The 25153-nt window shown below is 42.8% G+C and overlaps 2 protein-coding genes across 8 annotated transcripts in view; one reads left to right on the top strand and one right to left on the bottom strand.

Annotated features, from left to right (window-relative positions):
• TANGO2 (transport and golgi organization 2 homolog) overlaps nt 1–25153 on the bottom strand; it is a 423798-nt gene that overhangs the window by 200222 nt on the left and 198423 nt on the right. The window lies entirely within an intron of this gene.
• Nucleotides 1–25153, top strand: part of ARVCF (ARVCF delta catenin family member) — a 251817-nt gene that overhangs the window by 169729 nt on the left and 56935 nt on the right. For all 7 annotated transcript variants that reach the window (XM_066331417.1, XM_066331418.1, XM_066331416.1 and 4 more), the window contains 3 exons: nt 2210–2817; nt 9479–9978; nt 17909–18092. In XM_066331417.1, the coding sequence (XP_066187514.1) occupies nt 2210–2817; nt 9479–9978; nt 17909–18092 (1292 nt within the window). The remainder of the gene's footprint in view (nt 1–2209; nt 2818–9478; nt 9979–17908; nt 18093–25153) is intronic.

Below are 25153 nucleotides of genomic sequence, written 5' to 3'. Positions count from 1 at the left end.
GTTTTGTCATGGCTTTGCAAAACTTGCATATTTCAGGCCTGAGAAATGTTTTTCCTGCTCTTGGAAGATCACTTATGAATGTGGTACTTTGAATAAAAGTATTGTTTCCCCCTTCAGTAGGAGAACACTGAGCTGTGTTGCTTTGTGTGTATCCACTTCACAAAGAGCTACTGTAAACTCCGCCAGCTCTTTTTCTCCTCTCACTGCTGAGTTTATAAAAGCTGTGACAGTGATCACGCTAACAACTAAGCAGAAAGGAGAAGTATTGTGCACAGGTAACAGGCAAAACCCCCTATTGGATTGTATGTCATGAAATAAATGTTGAGTTTCTAGTTTCCTTTCTTCCAGTTATTAAAATGTGTGCTTTGAAAAAGGGAGAAAAGATTCAGAGGCTTGGAAGGGATAGCATCTTTCCTGATGTTTATTTGCTGAGGAAATCCCTTTGTAGTGAAGAGGAAAATTCTTTCAGCTCTGGCTCAAATTAGATACAGAGGTCATGTTGGTACCTGGCTGTGGTGTATTCAGCATCGTGTTGCTGTTAATTGCACTGCTGGTGGAGAGGCATTTGTGCTGCTGTCAGTCTTGTAACATTTCATTACTTCATTATGTTGAAGTATCATTTGCTCACAGATGTGTCTAGGAAAAGAAGTGCTGTTTGGGTGAATTTTTTTTTCTGTTTGGGGTTTCTGTGTGAAAACATCTGGCTAGAGGACATGTCTGGAGCCACTTCAAGAGATGCACTCTATTTTGCTTTGCAGCAGCTTGGCTGATCTGTTACCATTCTGAATGTTTAAATTGGAGGCTGTAGGTCAAAATACTTATTTGGACTTCAGAGCCACTGAGCAGTCCAGGGATACATGTTGTGGTTAACATTTTCCTTGAATGTCGCATTTCATTCAGAGACTTAGATGAAGAAAAGTATCATTTGCTGATGCTTATTTACGTCTGTAATAGCTTAGAAACCCCAGATACCTTTTACCAATTTGGTGTTCTTCCCCTGGTGTGTGTAATGCTGTCAGGTGGGTTGATTGTCCGTCTCATCTTTGTGGATGTGCTGTTTTGTTGCTTGGTTGGGCTGAAAAGGCAGCATTTAGTAGGGTTAGGGTAACTTTAAATAGGTTAAAGTAATTTTATTGGGGTTAGGGCTGCCAAGGATAGACTGGCATCTCCTGGACTTTTTATTCTTCCCAACAGGTCTATTGCTGGTCACTCTGGAGGACAGGCCAGAAGTTGATAGAGCCCAGACACCAACCGAAACAGAAGGCCCTTTGCTAGTTTGTAAACACAGTGGCTTTTGTCCAGCACTGCCTTACACACATTACCAGACCTTTGCCACAAAGGCAGATGGTTCTTGCGAAGTTTTAAGGCCTCTTTGTTCTTTCTCTTTAGCAAGAAACCCTGAATACAAGAGCCCTCTGGACATTTACTGTTAGCAGTTTCTGTGAATTCTGTTTTGAAATTAAACGTGTTTTATGGAAGTAAGGATGTATTTGTATACAGATTTTTCTTCAGTGTTTTAAACAAGCTTGTCTAGGATGTTTAGGTAGCTGTAATTGGAAAAACAGTGTGGTGTTAGTGTTCATTGTTACGAATTTGTTAGTCACCAAAATGATGACAACAGCTACCTGTTGGGCTTGGGTGGTGGTTGGAGGATGTAAGAATAGATTAAAAGAGAAAGTAGGTGTGTTGTCCCAAATCCTGAAGCCCAGAACTTCTCTGTTCTAGATCATGGTTTCCTAAATATTACTGCCAAATTTGATGTCCACCAAATTACACAGTGGTGCAAGCTTGATCCCTATCAGGCAGAAGCACATAAGTCTTTGTTAAATGAGAGAATGTGATGTGGTATTTATGCTGTAACTGTGGGTGGACAGGCTGTGGCTCCACAACATAGTAGAGTCTTCTCTAGAACAGATGTGTCCTGAAAACATTTTGGGAGAATGGGAACTGGTTTGATGACTTAATACTGCTTCCATGTGCTGTCACGTGGGTGTAGTGGTTTTGATAGTAAGAGCCCACAGTGCTTTTTCAGTTCTTCCCCTGTTCATTCTGAAAGCGAACAGCTGAGCTGATGGCTACACCAGTGTTACAGGCACGGCAGTTTGCTTTGTGGTGCTCCCTCCCCGTTTCACTCTTCCTCCTCCCCGTGTGTCTCACCGCATTATGCAGCAGGAGGACATTAACACGTTTCCTCCCTGCCTCCTGCCAGGTTACCAAGATGGTGAAGACGGTGACCACGCGGACGGTGCGGCAGGTGCCGCTGGGGCCGGACGGGCTGCCCGCCATGGACGGCTCGTCGCCCATGGGCAGCTACACGGACTCCATCGACAGGAGGTACCTGAAGAACGGGGAGCGCTTCATCGCCCCCCAAGCCTCGTCCACGCTGACCCGCTCCTACAACAGCTACAACGACTCGTACCCCGAGAGCCACGAGGGCCAGTACCGCCCCTACATGGGCCACGACGGCTACGGGGACCTCTCGGACAGCTACGGCAGCTTGTCCCGCGGCGTCGGCTACCGGCCGCGCTACGCCTACGTGCCCGGGGGCACCTACCGGCCCGACGACGGCAGCTTCACCCTGCCCGGCAGGAGGGACAACTACGGGCCCGTGGCACAGCCCCAGGTGCCGGTGGGCAGCAGCGTTGACTTGAACCGCTCTCAGCCCGAGCGCTTCCAGCCCGAGCCCTACGGACTGGAGGACGACAACCGCAGCCTCGGAGTGGACGACGAAGGGTATGAGCTGGATCCGGATTACTCCACTGTGAACAGGAGGACGTCTGCCGGTGTGCCAGAGAGAGGAAGACCTCACAAAGGAAGGTAAAACCCGTTTGTTTTTCGCTGTGCTGTTCTGCAGCTTTTGCCTGTTTGATCGTGTACCTTCAAACTCTGTGATCTGGTAAGTTCTGGAATTACTTGTCAGAAAAACAGCCCATAAATGACAGCAAAGCATACATGAAGTGTGGAAGAGAGGGAGGGGTGGGGCCCAAGGACCCTTTCAGTGATTCTGGGCTGCTTAGTTCAGGTTGAATTTAGAAAGAAAGGTGACCTTGTACAAGAAGGCTAAGTTACTTTTTCCCCCTCTTCCTAAAAAAGAGTTGTGAACACATTGTGTTGTCCCAGAGCCATCCCACACTAGCAGGGTGAAAAGAGATCTGTGATCTGTGAGACTCCTGACAGGTCTGGTTGTGTGCACATCTGCCAAACAAACATTGAACAGCTGGTTGGGTTACAGATGGGCTGATCCCTGGTGGTGAAGGGATGCTAAGCTGTCTTGTGAGGTTAGCCCAGATCCTGTGCTAAGCACAGACCCTCAGCTGTCTGACCAGGTTGTGCTGAACCTCACAGATCTGAAAGACTAGGTCATTTTTGTCCTGTGCCTATAGAAGGGCAGAAAAGAGTATCTATGTTGCATTTAAAGAGACCAGTTACAAATTACTTCTGGTTCATCCCAGTTTCTAAGGAATGTTCTATTTCCTGCCATGTTTTCTGGTATTAGTCATTTATGCTGTGTTCACAGGTATCTGCTCTGCATTTGAGAAAAAAAGCACAACAGCCCACAGGCTTGGGAAAAGAGTCTTGTTACTCAGCTAAAAGTCATCTTGTACAGACCTGAAAAACTTGTAATACTTTGTTTTCTAAGGGGTATACAGATTTTACATGTTGCCTGCTTGAAGTCATATCCTCATGATTCATGTTTTGATACAGATTTAGTTCTCAGTCTTTTCCTTTTAATTTAGAATAGTTTCCAGAGCTGTAAAGAGTCTGGATCCACCTGCCTCTGTATGTAGACAGTCTTTAAACTTTACATTTCTGACCTGAGGCTTTGCTGCATCAGCAGCAGTTGTTGGTGGGATTTATGTTGGCCTTTTTGTTCTTCCAGAGTCCCCCTACTTGGAGATGTTATGTCATTCCTGGCTCTGTTGTCCTGCCCTGGTCTGGAAGTTCCTTCCAAAGCGAGACAGAATCAAACACTTCCAAATTGTCATCTATACTTGTGAGAGAAAAAAAAAAAAAAAGGACAAAAACCAGTGAAAAGGTTTCCAGGCATATCTGCCTAAACACCCCTCAAGTCCTGTGTGAATCTTTGATTCTGCAGGCTCACCAGCAGTGGAATCCTGTCCCTGTTTTGTGGGGCTGAAGGAAATGCCTGCACCCAGTGGGTGCCAGAATCCTGATCAATCTCTCAGACTTGGATTAGTGCTTCCTTCAATTTAGCAACTTTACAGTTCTTGCTAAAAGAAGTCAGGCATCAATGCTTTTAAATTTTTATTAACATTTTTCAAACTGTATGCAAAATTAATAATTAAATGTATTCTTAGAACCTACTTATTTGCATTTTTTAAATTTGGTGGTTTTATTAAACATGCCTTTGATTTATTGTTCCTTGCAGTTTGTGTAGGACCAATTCATAATTTCTCTTCTACATTTCTTTTGTTGTGAGGTTTTTTTCCATATTTAATGTGATCAAGAGGCTTTGACAAATAATTAGCCCGACTGTGGCAGCAAACTTTAGCTGTTGAGAACATAAGAAGATTCTGTGAGGGCCTCTTCATAAGCAGTTACTTTTTGACATTTCAAAGAAATACTTGAACAATGCAGTAAACCTGCATTTCAGATATGCTACTGATCTGCAAGAAAATAAAGACTACAAGTAGTGCTTTGTACTAGATGAGGGTAATTGCTAATTTATTATTCCTCTCTTTTAAAATTTTTATTTCTGTGAAAACGATTAAATGAATGTGATTAATTGATGTGACTTTTGATTTCAGCAAATTTATATGTGTAGAGCAGGTTTAATGACAGCTCTGTTGGATGCTGTTCCATGTTCCACCAACTTTCAGCTTGGCCATCTCCTTGTGTCCTGAACAGAATTCCTCCACTGATGACTCACTGAGTTCTCTCATGTTCCTCCCCAGTAGGTGCTACTTCATTAGGTCAAAGTTTAAAGGTAAAATAAGAGTCCTTACTGTCAGTTCCTGTTCTGAGAGGGCTTGAGTGGGGGATTCTCAGCTGAATCTGTGCTAGTGAGTCAGACTCCCTGTGTGTGAGGCAGCCCAGCTGTGTCTGGAGGGGGTCCTAGGCAAGGGATTGCAAGTACAGATTGTTTTTTCCAGCTCTTGCCTGCTCCATTTGATCACAGAGATAAGTACCTATTTGTGCTTTTCTTCTGTCATCACCAGCCTCATTTTAAGCTACTTATACTTCATTTTAAATTTGGGCAAAATGTGCCTCCTCACAACCATCTCCAAATCCAGATAAATGCACAAAGGCAAATATTCCCTCTTTTGGCTCCTCATTGCTTGTGGCTGGGCTTTCTTGTTTTCCTTCATACGGAGTCTCATGTAAGATACATCACTTTCTGCAAGCGTACCTGGCACTTGTTATTCCCCTCAGCTTATGCTCTGGTGTGGTGTAAGTCAGGTTGCATAACAAATTTGGGTTAGAGAAAAGCATTTGGGGTGTGTAATATTGATTTCATGTTACACAGGCATTTACACATATTTGAGTTTGTCCCTTTTTTCCCTTCATTTGGTAGGTTGCCTGTTTTATACTAGGTGTTTTATTATAGTTTTTAAAAAGTCTAATTTTACTGTGAGCTGGATGTTTTATATACAGTTATCTTATGAAAGAGAAGCAGGTTTGGTTTTATTCACAAAACCCCTACTGCAATTTGAATGTTTCTTAATCGTTAAATTGGAATTAACACAGACAAGCTGGTAAAAGATGGCAAGTCATAATTCACCTTACTGGTAGATAACTTTTGTTCAGCTTTTTCTTGCCTTGGTGGTGATTTCTTCCCAGAGTGGATCACTGCAGTCTGCACTTGCATGAGCATTCATGGGACCTAATTTTCTCCCAGGAGCTCTGGAGCAGCTATTGCCAACGTTACTATTCCAGACTAGACAGGGTATGAATTTTTCATGTTGACTAAATCAACAACAGAACAGTTTTCTACTGTTGAATTGTCTATGCCAGAAGCCTGATTTAAGACACTGAGACTATTTGGTGGTCACTCCACCATCCAAATTACTATTACTAGGAAATGAGCCAGATTTTGGATTAAATACCATTACCAGTGGGTCTGTCTTTTGTGTATAGACAGTGAGAGTGCTGGTAACACCATATGTGTCAGTCTCATTCTTCTACTGGTGCTTTTTTTCAGTTCAGAATATAAAGGCTTAGAATTGTAGATAAACTTCCAGTCAGCCCTTGTGGTCTGGGTTCACTCATTCCAAGTCTGTTTATGGGCAACATTGAGATGTTGTCTAGTTTGGGGCAGGAGTTCATGGATGTGCCTGGGCAGAACAGGGTCAGACAAGCAATGTGATCAGTTTGAAAAATATTTTGTTTTTTTCCTCTCTTCCTTAGTGTGAGTTCAGTTTGATAGTATTTGGGTAGCAGGAGGTGGTAAATGGCTGAGTTTGATGTGGCAGGAGGCAACCTGAGTTAGCTCATCCATTGGCAGTTTTTAGGTGTTTCCACTGAAGGGGATTTTGTTGTTTTAACCATATGCCCTTAACTCAGGTTTGTCTCAGCAGAGGATTCACTCCAGTTTTGAATCCCCTTCTATATCCTGTCAGGGAACGGAGACTGGCAAAAATGGAATCTTATTTTGTAGATTTTTTTATGTCTCCTCTTCAATGTTTGGCATGAAGTTTCCTACTGAAATCCCAAGCCTTTCTGGTCTTTTATCCAAAGCAGACACCAGCTGCAAACTGTAACGAATGTAACACTTGTAGAAGTGGTTGAGGATTAAATGTTTAAATCCTTCACCTGTTTACTCAAATGTGCCTATGTTGAAGGAAGATGATAAATCCACAGGCTCTCTCCCAGTTTTTAACTCTGCTAGAATGCGTTATGATCACTTCCCTGAGACAGGTGATTAGTGAGACCCATGACATCCTAAAAGCTCGGCTGCCTTACTACTGACAGAAGCCAAAATGCTTGCAGTCAGCAACTCTGGCATAGCACCAGAGCTCTTCAGTCCTGAGAGTAAAAAGCTCTTGGTCTCCTGAGAGCAGTATCTGCTGAAGCTCTTGTTAGTCCTGTTCTGTATCGAGTGGCTTTTCCTTCCCAGCCTAGCTGCTCCAGTGATGTGGAAGGGAAAAATCTCATTTGGACTGCACCAGTCTGACTCAGAGACAGGATTTCTTGACTCTGCCAGTGTGTGTGTTGGTGACCAGTGTGTGTTTAATGCCCTGATAGACACTTTTGACTTTCTCTTTCTGCCAACCTGGTCTTCCAGCCCTGTTACAGGAGAGGCCATGAGGCTTGTGGCTCCTCTTCTGCCTTGCTCTGCATGAGCAATTGTTCTGCTCCTTTGCATATTACCTGTTTTGGTAAACTGCTTCCCCTCTTAGTTTTTTAACCTTCCATAGCCTTGATCATCACTGTGTTTAGTCTTGTGAATCTGAAGTGGTGTGATACTTGCCTTGGCTGAGCTTCCTTGTACAGCTCCGAGGATCTCAGAGTTTCTGAATAACGGGGTCTTCAAAAGTCAAGTGTGCAGGTGTTTTCTTTGCTGCCAGGTTCAGTCACTGGTGCATGAGCAGTGACTCTTGACATTGTTTCATCCTCAGAGGAATGTTGGATCTGGTCTGTGTGGGCTTATTCCAGCAGTTGTGGGTTTTTGTTTTCATCCTCTTCTTTACCAGTACTTGAGAGATTCTGTCCTGTTTTAAAGTAGAGCTGTGATCTTACTTAATTTTTCTTCTTTAATGATTAATTATGGACTTCAGGTATTTTCACTCATATTCAGTAAGTAGTAATTGGAAAAAAAAAAAGTGTTGTTGGCACAAGACTTATGTGGTACACAACTTATGTGATACACTTCTGTCATGATAGTGTTGCAATTTAAAATCCTAACTCTGAAGTTTTCTTTTGACAAATGTAATGAAACCAAGAAGCTTTATGTGGCAAAGGGAAGAGGATACAACATGAGGAGGATAGGCCCAGCTGCGTGGTTCTGTTTGGGAGGCTTTGTGGAAATAAAGCAAACAAACTGCATCCCAAGACAGTAATTATCTTTGTGTACTTGCATGGATGAGGAAGACAAAGAAACTTAATTGTGCAGGTGTAATTGAGGTGGTGCACAGTTATCTTGTGGGCAGTTCACAGGACTGAGATGTTCTGAATTGTGAGTTACCAAGTCAAGCAAGGAACAGCTGTGCAATTATTAAAATTAATCTTCTGCTGCTTTTATGAAGTGAAAAAGAATTTAACATGAGGACGAGTTTGAGAAATGAGATTTTGTTGTAGTTTTAATGCTGGTTATCACAAATTTGCATTTGTAAAAACAGAATTTTGAGAAGTAGCTAAGGGGTTTTGTTATTCCTTCTGCCCTGTGTGCATTCATAGAAGTAAATAATTTCCATGTTGTTGCTTTCTGCTTGGAGTGATGGAAGCAGCTTTGTTCTGTAACAGAAAACACGACTGTCCAGATAGTGTAAATTACTGTGTAGAGCAACTGCTGAATTATACATATACAAATAACTGCATCACTAAAAGGATTTCTTCAGATTCATTCTGAGTTTTGGATACTTGCCCATTTTTATCCTTTCGTTCAGTTTATGGTTTAGAACAGCAATTAAAGCAACATAAAGTCAGGAGAGACGCTTTTAACATTAAAAGCATTAATTGTACAAGACTAAGTTCAGTCTCCACCTCTGGTTGCTCTTCTCCCCAGAGCCCAGTTTAATTATCAGTCCCTCTGGGATGACAGAAGCTCCGTTTTCTTCCTGACTTCTAATAGTCCATACTTCAGCATGACATCAGAAATAGTTCAATACCATCACTCGGTGCTTCAGATGAAAGATTTTAAGAAGCATTTTATAGCAATTAAAACCACTTGCTTGATTGAGCTAACTGCAATACTGAGACAGTAGCAAAACTGTCCAGGAAAAAGCTATAAAGCAAAAGGCTGCTGCTGGTTTGAAAAAATGCATATATAAGAGGGTGGTTTATGGCAATATCGATTAAGAGTATTGTTTAGAGTACACTTGTGTGAGCATCAACATGGAAATGTTGTGGAACTTGTCAGACTTGCTGAAATACGTCTGTGGTCCCTGCCCAGGCCTTGAATGCCTTTAATTAGAGTTTTGGTTTGTTGCAGAAGTAGCAGCATTAATGAAGATCAGTGTTTCCTACTAAATGTAATCCAGCTCCGTTGTAATTGCTTTGCTAAGTGACCAAAATGAAAGCAATCTGTTTGATGGCTTGCAGTTCCTGTCATCATTTCATTGCTAGCCAAACAAACACTCTGCTGGAGTCCCCATCGCTGCTGAGAAATCAACTATAGTTAATTTTCGAGTTACTACAAATAAACTATTGGAAACTGTAATGCGCTGCCCCAGTGATGTGTGTGATATTAAAATGTTTGCTTGTGGCTGAAATCTCCGTATTGACTAAGAGCAGCTAAACGTTTAAACCTGCTTTCTTTCCCCCCCTTCCTTTGTGCTGGGCCGGTTGGCCGTGTCAGGGGCTACGATGACCCCATGGAGTCGGAGCTGGTGGAGGAGAGGCTGCCGTACGTGCACGGCGGCTACGCGGCGCCGCTGGCGCAGCCCGAGCGCGGCAGCATGGCCAGCATCGACCGCCTGGGGAAGCGCTCGCCCTCCATCGACAGCATCCGCAAGGACCCGCGCTGGAGGGACCCCGACCTGCCCGAGGTCATCGCCATGCTCAGCCACCCCATCGACCCCGTCAAGTCCAACGCCGCCGCGTACCTGCAGCACCTGTGCTACGAGAACGACAAAATCAAGAAGGACGTCAGGCACCTCAAAGGGATCCCCATCCTGGTGGGCCTGCTGGATCACCCCAAGCCCGAGGTGCACCGCAAGGCCTGCGGGGCCCTCAGGAACATCTCCTACGGGAAGGACAATGAAAACAAAGTGGCCATAAAGAACTGTGACGGCATCCCGGCGTTGATCAGGCTGCTGCGAAAAACAAACGACATGGAAGTCAGAGAGCTAATTACAGGTCAGTGTCTGCGATTTCCTTCATGGATTAGTCTTTAGAACAGTCTTTGAGCTCCAGGAACAAGAGTTTCTGGAGATCAGAGCGTTGAATTTAGATCACTGGCTGCAGCTGTTCTGTGGCTGCACCACATTCATGGGGTGAGAACCTGACATTCCCATTCAGGAGGGGATTGGGATCATCTCTGTGTGTGTGGGGCACTGTGATTCCCTGGCTGGATCCACTGGGATGGATGCTCCCTGGGCTGGGTGTAGCATGCAGTTGCGTATGCTTAGGTTACTGAAGCTTAATTGAGTTACAGCAGCTCCATTGACAGGTAATTTGTAGTGCACCTGCCCTCAGCGTGTTGTAATCGTGAGGTAAGATATGCAGAGCTAAATATTTTCTTGTTAATCTCTTATAAAACAATCTTGCTGCCATGTCCTCCTCACTCCCTCAGATTTAGAGAGCAGTCAGTCTCTCAGGAGCACTTCCATCCTGGTGCTGGGGACTCTGAGGCTGTATATGAAGTTGCATCACTTCTGGGCTGGAAAACTTGGATTTTAGGGAGCACAGGGTCTGCTCTTGCTACTCTGGAGATGGATTTGTGTGTTGCAAAGGCTGGAAAACAGAGAATAACGTTTCAGGTGACTGAGTCTGTGCACAGTTTGCTGGGAGTTTTCAGACACAGTTTCATTATTTAACCTGTTTTTATTTGAGCTTAGTCTTGGACATCATCCAGAAAGAGCAATAAAGTATATGCCAAGTTTCAAAGTTCAGCCATTAAGTGGAAAAGGGTGGAAAAGTATGTCATCTCTTAAAGTAAGGAGAAAGATATTGTTCTTCAGTCTGCCATAAATCATGAGGAGTGAAATGGATTTCCCTTTTTCTTCTGAGAAGCTGCAGGGGATGTTTGGATGGGGACCAGAGCAGTTCCAGTGCATTTCTGTGCCAGGACAGAATTTTTCAGAATGCTTTGTGAGGATGAAAATGGCTCCAGGGCTGAAACTGTTCAGCTGCCTTATGAATGTTGGCTTGTGCAGGTAGAGTCTATTGCAAACATTGATTAAGCTATTAGAGGTAAACATTATAATTCTGTAATTTCCTCAAAAATTATAGTAGCTCTCTTTAAGTTTTTACTGGTAATCATAATTCTCTGAGATGAGCAGTGGCCTTGGATGTTCCATCTGTTCTTCCACAGCCATTACAGGCTATTTAGCAAACTAGGTCTAAATATACCGTGTTGAAACTAGCAGGGATGTTTTTCCAGCCTTTTTCCAGTGAACTGGCAAAGGAGAGCTGTCTGTTTTGTCAGAGAACCTCTGAGTAGCACGTGCTGGTTGTGCTTTGAGAGCTGTCTGTGCTCTGCCTCAACATGGAAACTGCAGGTGGTATTTATAGTCTATTTTTTGCGCTCATTTAATATGATGGCAGACTTAATTTTTTTTTCAATAAAGAATATCTGTTTATCTACTGTACTAGTTTAATCAAAACTCATTTCTGGAGTGCTGAGAAGCAATAAATTTATTTCCTTATATTCAAGAAAGGAGAAACCAGTCTATAATTTACTCTGAAGGAATATCATTATATAGTGCTAAGTGGTAATCAGTCACTCCTGAGATGGCAAAAGCAAACTGGGTGTTTTTCCTTTTTAACTGTAAATGGCGATTGCTTTGATTTCCTGTTGATTAATTAGCTTTAGAGTTCAAATGCATTTTATTTGGCAGTAGTTTTTGCCAATTAAATGTAGTGCTTTTATTCCACCTTGGCTTTTTGGTATTTAGAGCTCTTTATTTCCCCTTACTGAAGAACACCAGGAATACTAAGGGCATTAACCTAAACAGATGTCCAGTAACAGATGATGTGCATTTAATCTCCACCTAACCAGGAATAATTTCCTTCCCCTTCTAAAATGATATCACCAGATCCGGTGTGAGACATTCAAGCATCAGCACAGAAAAGAAGAATATTCCAGCAATGCCTCTGTGGCTGGTGCTGCTGGACTTGCAGTCTGTGTTCAAAGCCCTGGCTGATAATGTGGAATTGTCCATTCGTAAAATGAGCTCCAAAAGTCAGCAGAGAGAAACAAGAGCCAGCTTGAAGTGCAAAGGGAGCATTCAGGCAGGGCTGCTACAAAAGGACTGTGTTCTGCAGCCTCAGAAATTCAGATCACAATTCCAATGTTCTCCTGGTAGCAATCACAACTTCCTATCTGAGTGCTTTTCCCTAGTGCTGAACCAAAGCCTACCTTTGCCATGAAAGTTTTTCAGTGTCTCTGGAGTGAAATGTTTGAGGACTTCATCAGCAATGCATTAGGAAAAAAGAAAAAAAAAAAAAGAAGAAAATACAACTGCGTACAGGGTTTGTGTTTATTTCTTTTAACAGGCTCTAAATTCAAGTTTGGTATGACACATTGATTTTTCTATAGTTTAATCTTTCTTTAACTCAATACTGGCTACTTTTCAAAAGCTCAATGGTAATCACCAGCTGGTCATCCCAGCCTAAAGACAAATGATAAAATAATCCTGCTTTCCAAAGAGATTCAGGTAATTTAAAGAAGTTTAAATAGTTCAGTTGTGAATTCAGGAGCAGTTCCAGGGTTGAAGTTTTGTTTCTCTGGCTGTGAAACACTGCCTGCCTGCAGGACAGGGGGTACCTGTGTGCACACAGCAGGACACCCTGTTTGCAGCAGGGCTTTCTGGCAAAAGAGACCATCATCCTCATCCAGTGTGGGAGTCAGTCCTTGGCTTTGGTGCAGCTCCAGGGCTTCTCCTTTGCTTGGTGATCTGATGCAGCAGCCACAGCTGGGTCTGGTCACTGTGTCGGTGGAGTGGGGGAAAAGCCACACCAGTGGGTTAAAAACACCCAAGAGGTGGCTGCAGCATCGAGGGAGAAGTCAGATGTGCTGTCAGTGCTGAAGGAGGGAGTGTGGCTGTGCTGGGTGTTCCCCTGAGCACTCCCCAGGATACGTGTTTGGAGAGCACAAGGTAGACAACTGCTGTGACATTAGATTCTGGAAGCAGGCAGAGTGTACTGATACACCACTGCTGCCAGATTAAGCCAGTCTGTAGATTTTTTCTTAGAGATAGCACTAGTTTTAGCAGAATTTGAAAAGCAGCTTTGGTTTACTGCCATCCCTGTTTTATCAGGTGTTCTGGACATAATCTGCAAATGGCACTAAACATGATGTCCCTCGAGGTCTGAGATCTGTGAAGTGTGCAAAAACTGCCTTCTAAACTCAAAGATACATTCATGAAATACCACAGATCTCACTTCTCTTTCTTTTTAAAGTATGGAGTTATAAAATGTTTCCTAGCTACTGCGCTGAGAAAAGTTTGATTTAAGTGTAAGTGTCCATAAGTAAATCATGAGTAGAGTTGTGTTGAGAAATACTCCATAAAAATCCTCCTTTCATTTACTGCTAGGCTTGTAGCTGTACTCTCAGTGGATCTTTTTCTTGAGAAAAAGAGAGAAATGAGGATTAAGCTGATAAGGAATTAAATCTCTTCTGATTGGGAAAACTACAAAAGTTTTATCTTGAGTGATAAGGTTTTCGTGGAGGAGACGTTCCCATCAGATATGCAAGACCAAAATTCTATTACATTCTTTGAAAAGCAATCAGAAGTTGGTAGCTGTAATGAATAATTTTGTTCTTTGTGAGAACGTTGGAGTAATTTTGTTGTTTAATGACATTGCACTGATTTTAAGTGGTGCAGGATGTGATTTTTCTGCTGCCAAATTGGTTATAATTGAAAAATGATTGACCTTCAAAATGCTCTGCAGATGAAATATTTTGATCTAATGCTCAAATAGCAACTTGCAGATAAATCAGCTGGCTCAGAGCTCACAGCTCCTGGGCACTGATGTGTGCTGAGGTCCTGTCAGCTGCCCAGGCCGGGACTCCTCTCTGAAGTACCCTTAGCTTGCTGGTCTCACATGAGCTTTCTCCTCCCATTTTCTGTTCCAAGGCTTCTCAGAAGGTCTCCATTCATGGTGTGTTCTGTCACACACTAGCTCACACTGAGGTTCTCACCTTGACACTCCTGAAAGGAGCACAGCTCCAATCTTCTGGACTTGAGGCAAATAAACCTGTCCAACAAATGCCCCCCAGACCAACACACAGCAAGAATGGCTCAGGGGATATACTGCAGAGGGCAAGTGATGAACTATCTCGTATGGACAACAGGAAAGGAATTGAACAGCTTCTGGTTTCTTAGTGATGTTGGATTTTTTTGAAATAAAAGCTTGTGGTTATTTTCCCTGCTTAGTATGTTGAAAAATCAGGGCTGATGGTTGAAGCCAGAAATATGTAAGTACATTAGTCATAGTATTTATGAATAAAATACAGATTGGTAGTCATCATGTTCATCTTCTGAAGAGCAGTACTTCATCTTTCTCTAGTCCTAAAAATCATGCAGTCTGTGGTCAAAAAGGCCAAGGCTTGCATTGAAAGTGCATGGAAATTGTAGATAACTTCATTCCCTTTGTGCTCCTTGGTTAGTGACATGATTTCTCCTGAGTGTTATTCATTTGAATTTATTAGAGTTTTAAAAACAGTGTTTCCAGCTTGTTGAAACATTAGTGTGTTTTGCTAATAGTAACAGGGAATGGTATTTGAAGATGGATGTCAAATTTATGGCAATTTTTTTCCTCAGATTTTTTCTTGTACTGCTAAATCCTACAGTTGGATGTGAATTTGTTGCCTTTAAGTTTCTGTGGCTGTCACTATCGGTGACTTTTCCTCAGAATTTATTTTCTCTAGAGCAGGAAGGATGATAGGATTTAGAGCTCTTTGTTTCATAATTTTTAATAAGAAAAATGTACTGTGTGTTTGTTTTCTATATCCTTTCTTGTGAAATATTTTCCTCATGAAGTCAGTGTTCAACCGGAAGCTTTTCCTCTGTCTTTGGAACAACAGGACTCCCTCACCTCTTTTTATCTTATGCTGCTTTTCTTTTAAGTGCTGTGCATTTTCCCTTGCTAAATGCTGTTCAACAGAGGAATTCTTTTAGATTTTCTCATGCAGCCATCAAGGAGAATATTACAAATTTAAGTGCTTTGACCTCTTATATAATTTGAGGAGTTAGCACTAATTCTTTTGCTAGTAAGGAGGTCTTTTATTATTCTTTAGTTATTGTTTCGGATGAAAGGTTTTAGAGATGAGAGGCCGATGAGAAATTGAAAGCTTGTAAAATTCTGGGGTAGTTTTCATCAAAGAGGGTGAGGGAAAGGAGTTCTGTGTAACTCCAGTCCCCATTGTCTGGTTGTCACTCACTGAGATTTACAATCAAACTGTGTTTGCCCTGAATAGTTCGTTGCATAAGTTGCAGCCAGCCCCTTAATACAAGTTCCGTGTGTGTGTAGAGGAGCTGCCTCCATGGGGCAGGTGGTTCTCTTGGCTGGGGTGGAGTTAAAGCATTAAAGTGTGTGGTGGATGGGCAGCTCAGTGCTGCAATCCAGTTGGGACTCCACTGGATCCACAGTTGCGTTTAGTCTCTTGAAATGATCTCTGGTGAAGGAGAAGATAGGTTGGGAGGTGATGATTTTGTATTACATGCTCTGGTTGAAGATATTGAAATCTAGACACAAATCCCTAAGTCTTAAAACAAGCGAAAGGTTTGAGCACTGGAAAACTTTCATACAATCCTGTAATATTAGAGCTCTTGGGAATTTTATAGGTGTTTTTGACTTTTTACTTATATATCTGCCTTATTCTTCTTAAGAAGTAAAATTTGCCTTTGTAGTTTCACTCTAGAGATAGCAGATTACGTCACTGCTCCAGGGAAGGAGAAGAAGCAGACTCTAATTTTGGATGCACAAACAGTATGTGTGTTCAGGAAAGAGCTTTTCAAATTGAAGGGCTGTCAGATTTTAAAGCTTGACTCTTCCCCATCTCAGCAGTGTTTCCAGATGAAATATTTTGCAGTTTTAGAAGGATAGGATCCTTAGGAGCCCTGTAGTGAGTTCCTTGGCTGATGCCATCTTTTCCAAATCGTGGGGTTTTGACCACTGCAGATGACCCTGTGCTCCATTTCTGGTCCTGAGAAGGAACCTCCAGAACCAGGGTACTCTGCACCTACTGTTCTCAGTTTGAATCTAGGTTGGCTCCAGAGATGATCCTCTGTAATTTCCAGGGATTCATCTGTCTTGTTCAGTGCTGGCTGTTCAGATGTAGACTCTGAATTTTCAAGTCCTGAGCCAGCCATGCGTTCAGGGATTTAATTGTACTTACTATTTTTATATGAGTGAGTCTGATGTGCTTAAGAAATTGGTGTACAGTAACTGAAGAAAGTCTAGTAAAGTATTTAAAATTAGCAGTGTAAGTTATGTGTCCATTTTTTAAGTCTTATTACAACTATTGACTTGCATTTGGTTCTTATATATTTTGAAGCCAGTTTGTTATGAGATGTAAAGGCTTTCTTTGATAACAAAATGGGGTCAGTTAGCCCTTTCTGCTTAGTTTTGCCTTTTTTTTTTTTATTCTTCAACATTTGTTGTTTTGCAGCAACAGTGATTTACTGTAGTAGGTACAAAGATAAGATTCATATTTTACCTACACAGTCTTGTTTGAAAGCTAAAATTAGGCTATAAAAATCTCATATAGTGTCTAGGAGTGGCAAGGGCAGTAGGCCAAAAAGGTGTTATTTTTGTACGACTTTAGAAAAAAGCAAGGAGCGTTATGATGTTCATTCTGTTGTCTGCCTCGGAGGTTTTTTTATTAATTAATATGTTATTCTATATCCAGTCTCTGTTGGGCTCCTGCAAGTCCCCATGTCAGGCTGTGCCACGTGGTAATAGAGCCAAAGCATTTTCCCAGTTACCTTTAAAGCTTCAAAATTGTAGGTTTTAAAAGACAGGGAGATTGAAAGGGGCTGAAACAGAAGGTTGGACTTCTGTTGTTTTGTTGTGTTTTTTAGATGTAAATACAGTGAGGTGGAGATTCCCACTTTGCACTGTAATCTACACTAGTTCATGGTCATAATAACACAGGGACCCTCAGATTGATACTCAATCCATTTATGAAAGATTCATTGTGTGTTTTGGGGAATCTGTGTTCTCTGTTTGGGCTGTCTGAAGTTTCACTAGAGTTCACACTTTTCCTTGGAGACCAAAAGCGTGTGGCTGGCTCCTTCCAAATGTTGTTACTGACAGTTCTCAGATGGTACCAGGCTGGGTCTGTGCAGAAATTCTCTCTGAAGTGAGTGTTCTGGTTTAGTCTTGCTCTGATGAGTAATAACTGTCAGGACTTGAGACAGGTCTGCTGGGAGGCTGTATCACTTACCCAGCACTGGGTATTTTGCAGCTATAAAGCTGTTGTTCTGTTATTCTGTTTGGATGTTCGACTTCTGTCTGCTTTGGCTCATAATTGAGGTAAAAATGAAAAGACCGTGGAGTTCTGGTTTCCAGCTTCTTCAAGGAATCATATGCTTGTGGCACCAAGAGATTTGAACACAGATATTGCTTGTGACAGGAAAATGTGAAAGTAAATAATAGAGAGGAGACTTGAATGAAATATTATCTTGTGCAGAAGATGAGCATAAGATCAGTGATCCTCCAGAAATTCATCTCTCCTAGGACTTGCTCAATATACTTTGCTTCACTGGATGAATTTTTACTTTTTGAGGCATAGTTATACTTGAAAGTGTAACACAGTTTGTATACAGCTGAAAAATCCTATTATTCTCCAGTAGTATATAACTTTTATGTACTCTGTGTAGGGCTTGATGAGTTCAGGAATATCCATGTCTTGATAAAAGTGCTTCTCTGCTTTCTTGAAGGAGCTGTGGGATTTTCCCTAAGCTGGTTCTGGTCCGGCATCTCATCAAGTTGCTTTGCCTTCTTGTTTAGTTTTATGATTTAACCTTCAAGCACTTCTCCGTGAATCCTGCGATTCTGTTTAACCTGCGGATTGAATACAGTTTGTTACCTCTGGTTATTTAATAACCCCCTGCAGGCACGCTGTGGAATTTATCCTCCTACGAGCCCCTGAAGATGGTGATCATCAACCACGGGCTGCAGACGCTGACCAACGAGGTGATCATCCCGCACTCGGGCTGGGAGAGCGAGCCCAACGAGGACTCCAAGCCGCGCGACGCCGAGTGGACCACCGTCTTCAAGAACACCTCGGGCTGCCTGCGGTAAGGACACCTCTGGTCTTCTCCCCATAGCTTCTTGGGGCTTTCCAGGAAGGGTTTCAGCTACTGACTGTTCAGGGTTTCAAGGGTTCCTTCTAAAATTCCTTGCAAAGGAGCCTTTTCTGGTGTAACACTGTGTTTGCAATTCTGATAGCGCCATGAGAGCAGGACAGCCCTTGCTAAAAGCTGGAGTTCAGGAGGAGTCCTAATGCAGTCTGAAAATCCTGAAGAACCACTGTTCCCTAAACACAGTGGAGGGTTTTTTTGGGTTTGTTGGTTGGGGTTTTTTGGGTTTGTTGGTTGGGGTTTTTTGGGTTTGTTGGTTGGGGTTTTTTGGGTTTGTTGGTTGGGGTTTTTTGGGTTTGTTGGTTGGGGTTTTTTGGGTTTGTTGGTTGGGGTTTTTTGGGTTTGTTGGTTGGGGTTTTTTGGGTTTGTTGGTTGGGGTTTTTTGGGTTTGTTGGTTGGGGTTTTTTGTTTGTTTTTTGGTGTTTTGGGGGTTTTTTTGAGAAAAAATAGTTTATAGTTTATGCTCACTTTATACTTTATATTCCTCAGTTTTGTGATGAAGTCCATTAGCTTGAATAAAACTAATAAGGATTTGGTATTATACCTTCTTTTGCTCTTAAATGTACGTCCTGTCAGATTTCTGCTGATTAATGCATCTTGAGAAGTTGGTTCATTTCTGTTTCTTGGGCTTGTGGTCTCTAAACTGCAATAACTATTCCCCCAAGTGACTTCACAAATGAAGAAAGTAATGATAAGTGTTCTGGAAGGGGCCATTACTGAAATTACTCGCAGTCCTGCTGGAAGCTGGGGTCCTTTAAGCAGACTCCAGACATCATAGGTTTTTACTTACTAGTGTCTCATTTCTAAGGGTGTTCTGGAAGTGGAAATTAGTCATGGTGAGGGAATAAAAGGATTATCTCAATGAATATCAGATTCTCCAGTAAACGTAGACAAATTGGTCATTAGTAGACCAGTCTAATCCACATCATAAAATTTTATAAGTATTTGGATCCACTCAAACTTCTGTATTCCAGGGTGTCTCTTGGTTTGTTGATTGGTTGGGTTTGGGTTTTTCTGGGGTTTTTTTTGGTTTGGTTTTGTTAGGGTGGTTTTTGTGGTGGGTTTTGGTCTGGTTGTTGTTGTTTTTGTTTCGGGTGTTTTTTGGTTTTGTGAGGGGTTTTGTGGGTTTTGTTGTTGTTGTGGGGTTTTTTTTTTGTTGTTGTTGTTGTTTGGTTATGTTTTTTTTAAAGTAAGGCACTGCTTTTACAGGAAACTCAAAAGCTTGTGTCCTTTTGGGCATTGTATTCTTAAAGCCTATGAAGATGGGTGGGAAACATAGTACTGAGGTGTTAGAGAATTGAAATGTCTGGTGTTTCAAAATGCTCCTGATGCAGTCTGAAATACATCAGGCCAGCACCCAGTGAATGGTGGCTGCTTCTGCTGTTGAAGGGGAAATGTCTTTCAGGCCTTTCATCTCTGGTCTCTCCTCTCACAGTCAGAAGGGGCTTTGTGCTTCCTTGTGGAAAATTTGAAACTTCCATCAGATGTGGTGCGAGGTGATCTCATGCTCGACTGAGGCCTGAGGTAGATGGGGGTGTGAGAGCAGGGATAATCTGGGGAGGTGAATCTGTGCCTGTCTCTGCTGAGCCATGGGGACAGCAGCCTCCTGCACAGGAACTGGGGAGAGCTGCCCTGCTGTCCCCCCACTTGGAGTGAGTGCTGGAACAAGGCAGGTGCAGGAGCAGGTGGGAATCAGCTGATGGTGCTTCCTCTTCCCATGTCAGGGATATTACACACACCTTCTGTAGAGCACTTCCAGATCTAGGGGTCTAAATGGACAAATCAAAAGTAATTAACATTAAAACTGTTGGAAATTATTTTGCACTGTGTGTTGAAATCCTCTGCAGCTCATCTTTGAAAGCAGCAGCAAGATATGATAGTTAACACCAACAGAGAATAAATTGTTGCAGCCATCTGTCTGACAGACATCAGTGTTTAAAAACCCCTTCGCCTACGCTTCTCTCATTGACACAGTAGCTGGTCCTAGAAATTCAATTTTCCACAAATGGGGCTTATTGCACGCTGCAGACTGTTCACCAGTTTGATATTTAATGGGGAAGTTAGGCCTCTTGATGATGTGCCAACCTCCCTTTGTCCCTTTGAAAGTGAGCCTCAGGTGTGAGCTGTGTTGTCTCCCAAAATAACTGGAACAGTCTCTGAGCTTTGGAGGTTTCAGATGTCTTTGCAGTTTAGGTATCTAAGCAGAAGACAGGCACTGTGCATGCAGGATGGCATTTGTTTCAGTATCATTTTTTCAGTTAATGAAGTTTATCAACAGATGTCGGCGAGTTTATTTCAAACTCAGTGATTCACAGCATGAACTGCCAGTTAATTATTACTTTTTTTTTTTTAACACTGCTTACTCATCTTTACTTTGTTCTTAATCTAGGTTTCTCCTTTGATAATGTGGAGCCATGGAAACACTCATTTCAAAATAATTAAAAACAAGTAATTAAAAAAACTCCACACTACAATTATTTACCTTTACCTCAATTCCTGGTCCATCCCACTTTCCTTTCCAGTCTTACCCATTTTCTCCTGTGTAACTTGAGTCTCTCCCTCCTCACTTTGGGGGTTTGGGTGTGTGCAGGTAGGTGTGAGTGGGTCAGGGTGAGCTGTATCCTACTAGTCACCTTTGCCCAGTGCCTCAGGGTGGATTAAGAGCTGCATTAACAGCAGGGATAGCGTGGTGTGGCAGGCACATGTGGGATGGAAGGATGCTTCAGCTGCAGGGTCAGTAATTGGGGCCAATACCTGAGCAAAGATCTGTACCTGAACCAGGGCTGGGAATTAGCTTACAAGATAAGGGCCATGATCCATGCCCTCTGCCTTTGGCTGGAGCTGAGGTGGTTTACTGGCTTTCTGTAGTCCTGATTTAGCCACTTGCTGAAGTAACAAAATTCCCTCTGTGATGCTGGATACTGATTTTGGTTCGTGTGGCCACAGGACTTGCACCCAGCAATGGACCTGCTCTTTATCTGTGTCTGATACTGAAAACATTAGTCATTTACAAGCTGGAAATCAGAGACACTGCTCACAGGCAAGCTTTATCATCAAGAAAGCCATTTTAGAAAGCTGCTTTGCCACGTTATTTCATTCTGGGGTTACCTGGGACACTCAGTGGTGTGCATTCCAAGCTGCTGTAGCTGGATACACACACACAGAGCCAGTGGGACTCCAAGGAGGAAAAGGCCACTGGTGAAGGTCTATATTGGCTTTGTTTATTTAAAGGGCTTCTTCTAAAGTCAAGCCCTTTCCTGTCACTGTGCCCATTGTAGGGATATTTTGAACCCTGGTATCATCTGGAATGTGGCTGGTGGGTTCTGTGTGCAGCCTCACTCTGCACTTGACTTGCCAAAAATTGTTCAAACGTTTGGGGGGAACCTTGTATGCCCCTTCTGAAACTTGGCAGCACATCCAGTTTGCAAAGTATCATCTGATAACGAAATTTGTTGGATGCTCTTTTGTAATATTGACCACTGAACTTTTCAGGAACTGGTGCAGGTGATGATAATTTTGTCTCCATTCTCATCCTGAGATGAGGAAAAAGTTGCTTTCTCTTTCACTGCTGGGTTTCTAAGGGCAGACCCAATATGATGAATAGATCTGCAATATCCACAGTCACTTTACTGCTGCAAATGGTCATGAGCCTTGTGAGGGATGCTGCCTTGGGTGTCTTTTATAAAACAGGTGTATTCTTCTGTTCTTTTGAAGCTGATAAACATGTATTGTAGAAATCTGGAAAGGAACAGTAAAAAAGAAAGCAAAGTGGATTTTTGGTTATGAAGCCATAGGACTGGGGAAGAAGTAAGGAAGCCATTTGCACACTATAGGAGAATCATTAAGTATGTACAGATGTTCCTTCATTTCATTTACAATACAAGTTTTATGTCTTCACATTGTATTTTATTCTTTTAGGTATGTGGGGAATGTCTCTTCTAGTTACGCTTTTGTTTTTTTCTTTAAACCCTTAAATCCTTACTGGGATTTGCAGTCCAGAAGCATTTGTCTTCAAATTGCACTCCTGGTGAAATAGTGGAATGATTTGGAGCATCTTCATGAGGCCATTTCATGATCCTTTCTGCAACACAGACATTGAGGTGCTTTAGGAGAAGAGTGTCAGTTCAGCTCTTGTGGGAGAGATGGCTCTGTGGTTCATGAACACCCAGAGACCTTCCCTGGATCCCCTGGCTTCTCCTAAGGTGCTTCCCTGCTTTGGGGGGAAATTGCTGCATCTGTGGGTCAGAGCACTGTTGCAGTCTCATCATCTTGTTAGTTTTCTGTGGAGATACCCACCATGATTCCTAGTTTTCTGGAAGCAGCAAGCATTTTAATGGTTTAAAAATTAAATTCATTCTGGGCTTAATTGCTGTTTTCTGCCTAATTACTTTTAATTCTCTCTTGGATTTTTTTCTCTTATAAGAGGACAGAATAGAACTAAGTTCCTAAATTGCCAACTTTCTAGCCTGATTCCTGTGCTAAACTGACCTGCTGTCAACAAATGTTAAACGAATTAATTTGCATAGCAAACAGATGCAAAGTGCTCCTTTTTCCAGGGGTACCATCTGTAGTTGCAGCATTTCTTGTCAGTTCTCCAAGTACACAGAAATCCACATTCACAAGTATCCTCAGGGTTCAGAGCCCTGGCCGAGGTGTATGAACACAAACAAACTGCACCCACCTGACTCGCCCTAAAAACAGCATTCTTCAGCTGGAGATTGCACATAACAGCTTGTCCAACATCAGCCCCTCAGAAGGGAAGGGACAGCCTGGTGCTGGAGCTGTACCAGGAGACTGGAGAAGTGTGGATTTGTTTGCTGTTGTGCTACTGCACTGATATAATTACAGGCAAGATTAATGGTATAAACCTTTTGGAGGTCTAATTTTTAATTGCTCTGTCTCCTTTTGGATTCGGTGAGGTTCAGTCTGCTAAATGCCTTAGGGGCACTTCACTGATCTTCACTCTTCTGTTTTTAATGTGGGGCTGGCACCTCAGTATGTACCTTCCCCTGAAGTTGCTGTAAATACCACTAGTTCAGAGATTTTGAAATGGTTCATCCTACTGGGAATAAGCAACTCCTCTAGGTATAAATTAAGGGTTTGGTCCCATGGAATCAAAACCTGGGAGGTTTGGTAAATGTTAGATAACGATGTTCTAAGACATGGCATAAGGACTCAGTGGATTCAGAGCCAGAAATAAACTGCACCAGGTTGAGAAATGATGTAAAAGTATCTGCAGGCTCCTCTTAGGTCCTTCAGGGGAAAGACAGCTGCAAGAGCTCGATGGTAAATCAGTAAGACTTGGGATGTGACAAATCGTTTTTGTATGCAAGTGTCCTAAGCCCTTTTTCTGAGGAGGACAGAGCATTGTGATAAATGCCTGGGCACCTTGTCCTGCAGATGTCACTTGCAGTGTTTCAGTCACAGGTAATGCTGTGAGTGAGTCCTGGTGTCTTTATATATTTATATTTGTAACATGTGTGTACCCAGCCACGCCCTGCACACACAGTTTGCAGCAGGAGTGAGGGTGTCTCTGAGGCACATGGAGGCAAAGGGAGTTTGTCAAGCAACATCTGGTTTTGTTTGGGTAGGAAAGATCTCTCTCTTAGCCCCTGAAAACACCTCTATTGAGTGTGGCAGTGATGTCGCTGTGCCTGTTTTTCTTCCCATCTCTGTGTACTCAATTTGAGGAACCAAAAGAAGTAAAACCAGGTTCTTATGCCCTCCTTTCTTATTAATGATTAATGTGTGGCTTTTCTCCGAAGAAAAGTGCCTGGGAATTAGAGCTTTCAAAATGCATTACTTTCAAGCTCTGTCCATCTTCAGATCCTGCAGGCATGATGATAGTGTGTGGTGACGGTCGCCTGATGTTTGTCCTGTGTGCACTCTTGTACTGGAGGCAGCCTTCACCTCCAGCTGACTGAGGTAAGAAGGCACTGAAGTGCAAATCTGTGACCTGGGAGTGCTGCCTAGTGCAGAGCCGGGTGCAGGGGGTGAAGCTCAGGTGATGCTGCTGCGGAGCTGCCAGACGAGCTGCCCTTGGTGCCAGGGGAGCTTTGCTCACTGAAGCATGGCAGAACAGAGAAGGCAGAAACCAAAGGCTGGCACCTGAAAACTCACATTTCCCTCTTCTTTATCAGCAGTAAATTTGCATTAGTACAGAGCCCTCCTCGGCAGCTGCACTTCTCCCCAACTCCAGAAAGGGCTCTTTAACAAACTTGTTTGTTTGCCGTTCCCTCTTACTCAGTGTGCTCTCCTACCTTAGTTCAAGTAGTCCTTTCCTGTGCTTTTGCAGGGCAGTTACTTCACCAGGGTCATCTGGGGAGGACTCCTGCCACAGGTTAATGCTTTGCTGTCCCACCCAGGGCAGCTGGGGGCAGATGCTGCCATCTCTGTCCCCACAGTGCTCAGAGGCTGCTGTGCTCGTGTTGTGTTCAGAGTGGGCACAGCCTTTGGGGGATGGATGCTCCAGGTACTGGAGCTAGTGATGCTGTCAGTCTTTTGGTGTGCAACAGGTGCTTTTGAAGTGGACTTCCTGAGAAGGAATAGTTTCAGAAAGAGATAAAAATGGAGCCAGAATTTGCCTGTGAATCTTCACTTTGGAGGCAGCAAGTAGCACGAAAAGGAAGAAGCTTATCTGCCCAACCCAGACTGGAAAAAATCAACTCAAATTAAAAACCCACACAAAAGAGAGGAGTGAGCAAAGGCAGTTTCTTAATTAGCTTACTGATACTGTGCAGGATCACAGCATATGGCTGTCCTGGGGCTTATATGATGAGCAGAGCGTTTAATTCGTGCTAGTAAGGAGCTGTTAGGGTTCCTCCTGACAGTTCCTGATGTTTAGCTTGTAATATAAATAAATTATGCATAGATTTTAGCAGCAGAGACATAACCTAGTTACATGCAACCTTAATGCTTTACAATCATATCTTGAGGTATAAATTTAAAGTTGTGCACTTGCTTACTGCCTTTTGTCATTGCTCAGGAATGAATCTAGG

This window comes from Sylvia atricapilla, chromosome 17 (genome assembly GCF_009819655.1).
Source record: "Sylvia atricapilla isolate bSylAtr1 chromosome 17, bSylAtr1.pri, whole genome shotgun sequence".
Taxonomy (NCBI): domain Eukaryota; kingdom Metazoa; phylum Chordata; class Aves; order Passeriformes; family Sylviidae; genus Sylvia; species Sylvia atricapilla.
The sequence above is the reverse complement of the archived record's forward strand: the minus strand, read 5'-3'. Positions and strand labels throughout refer to the sequence as shown.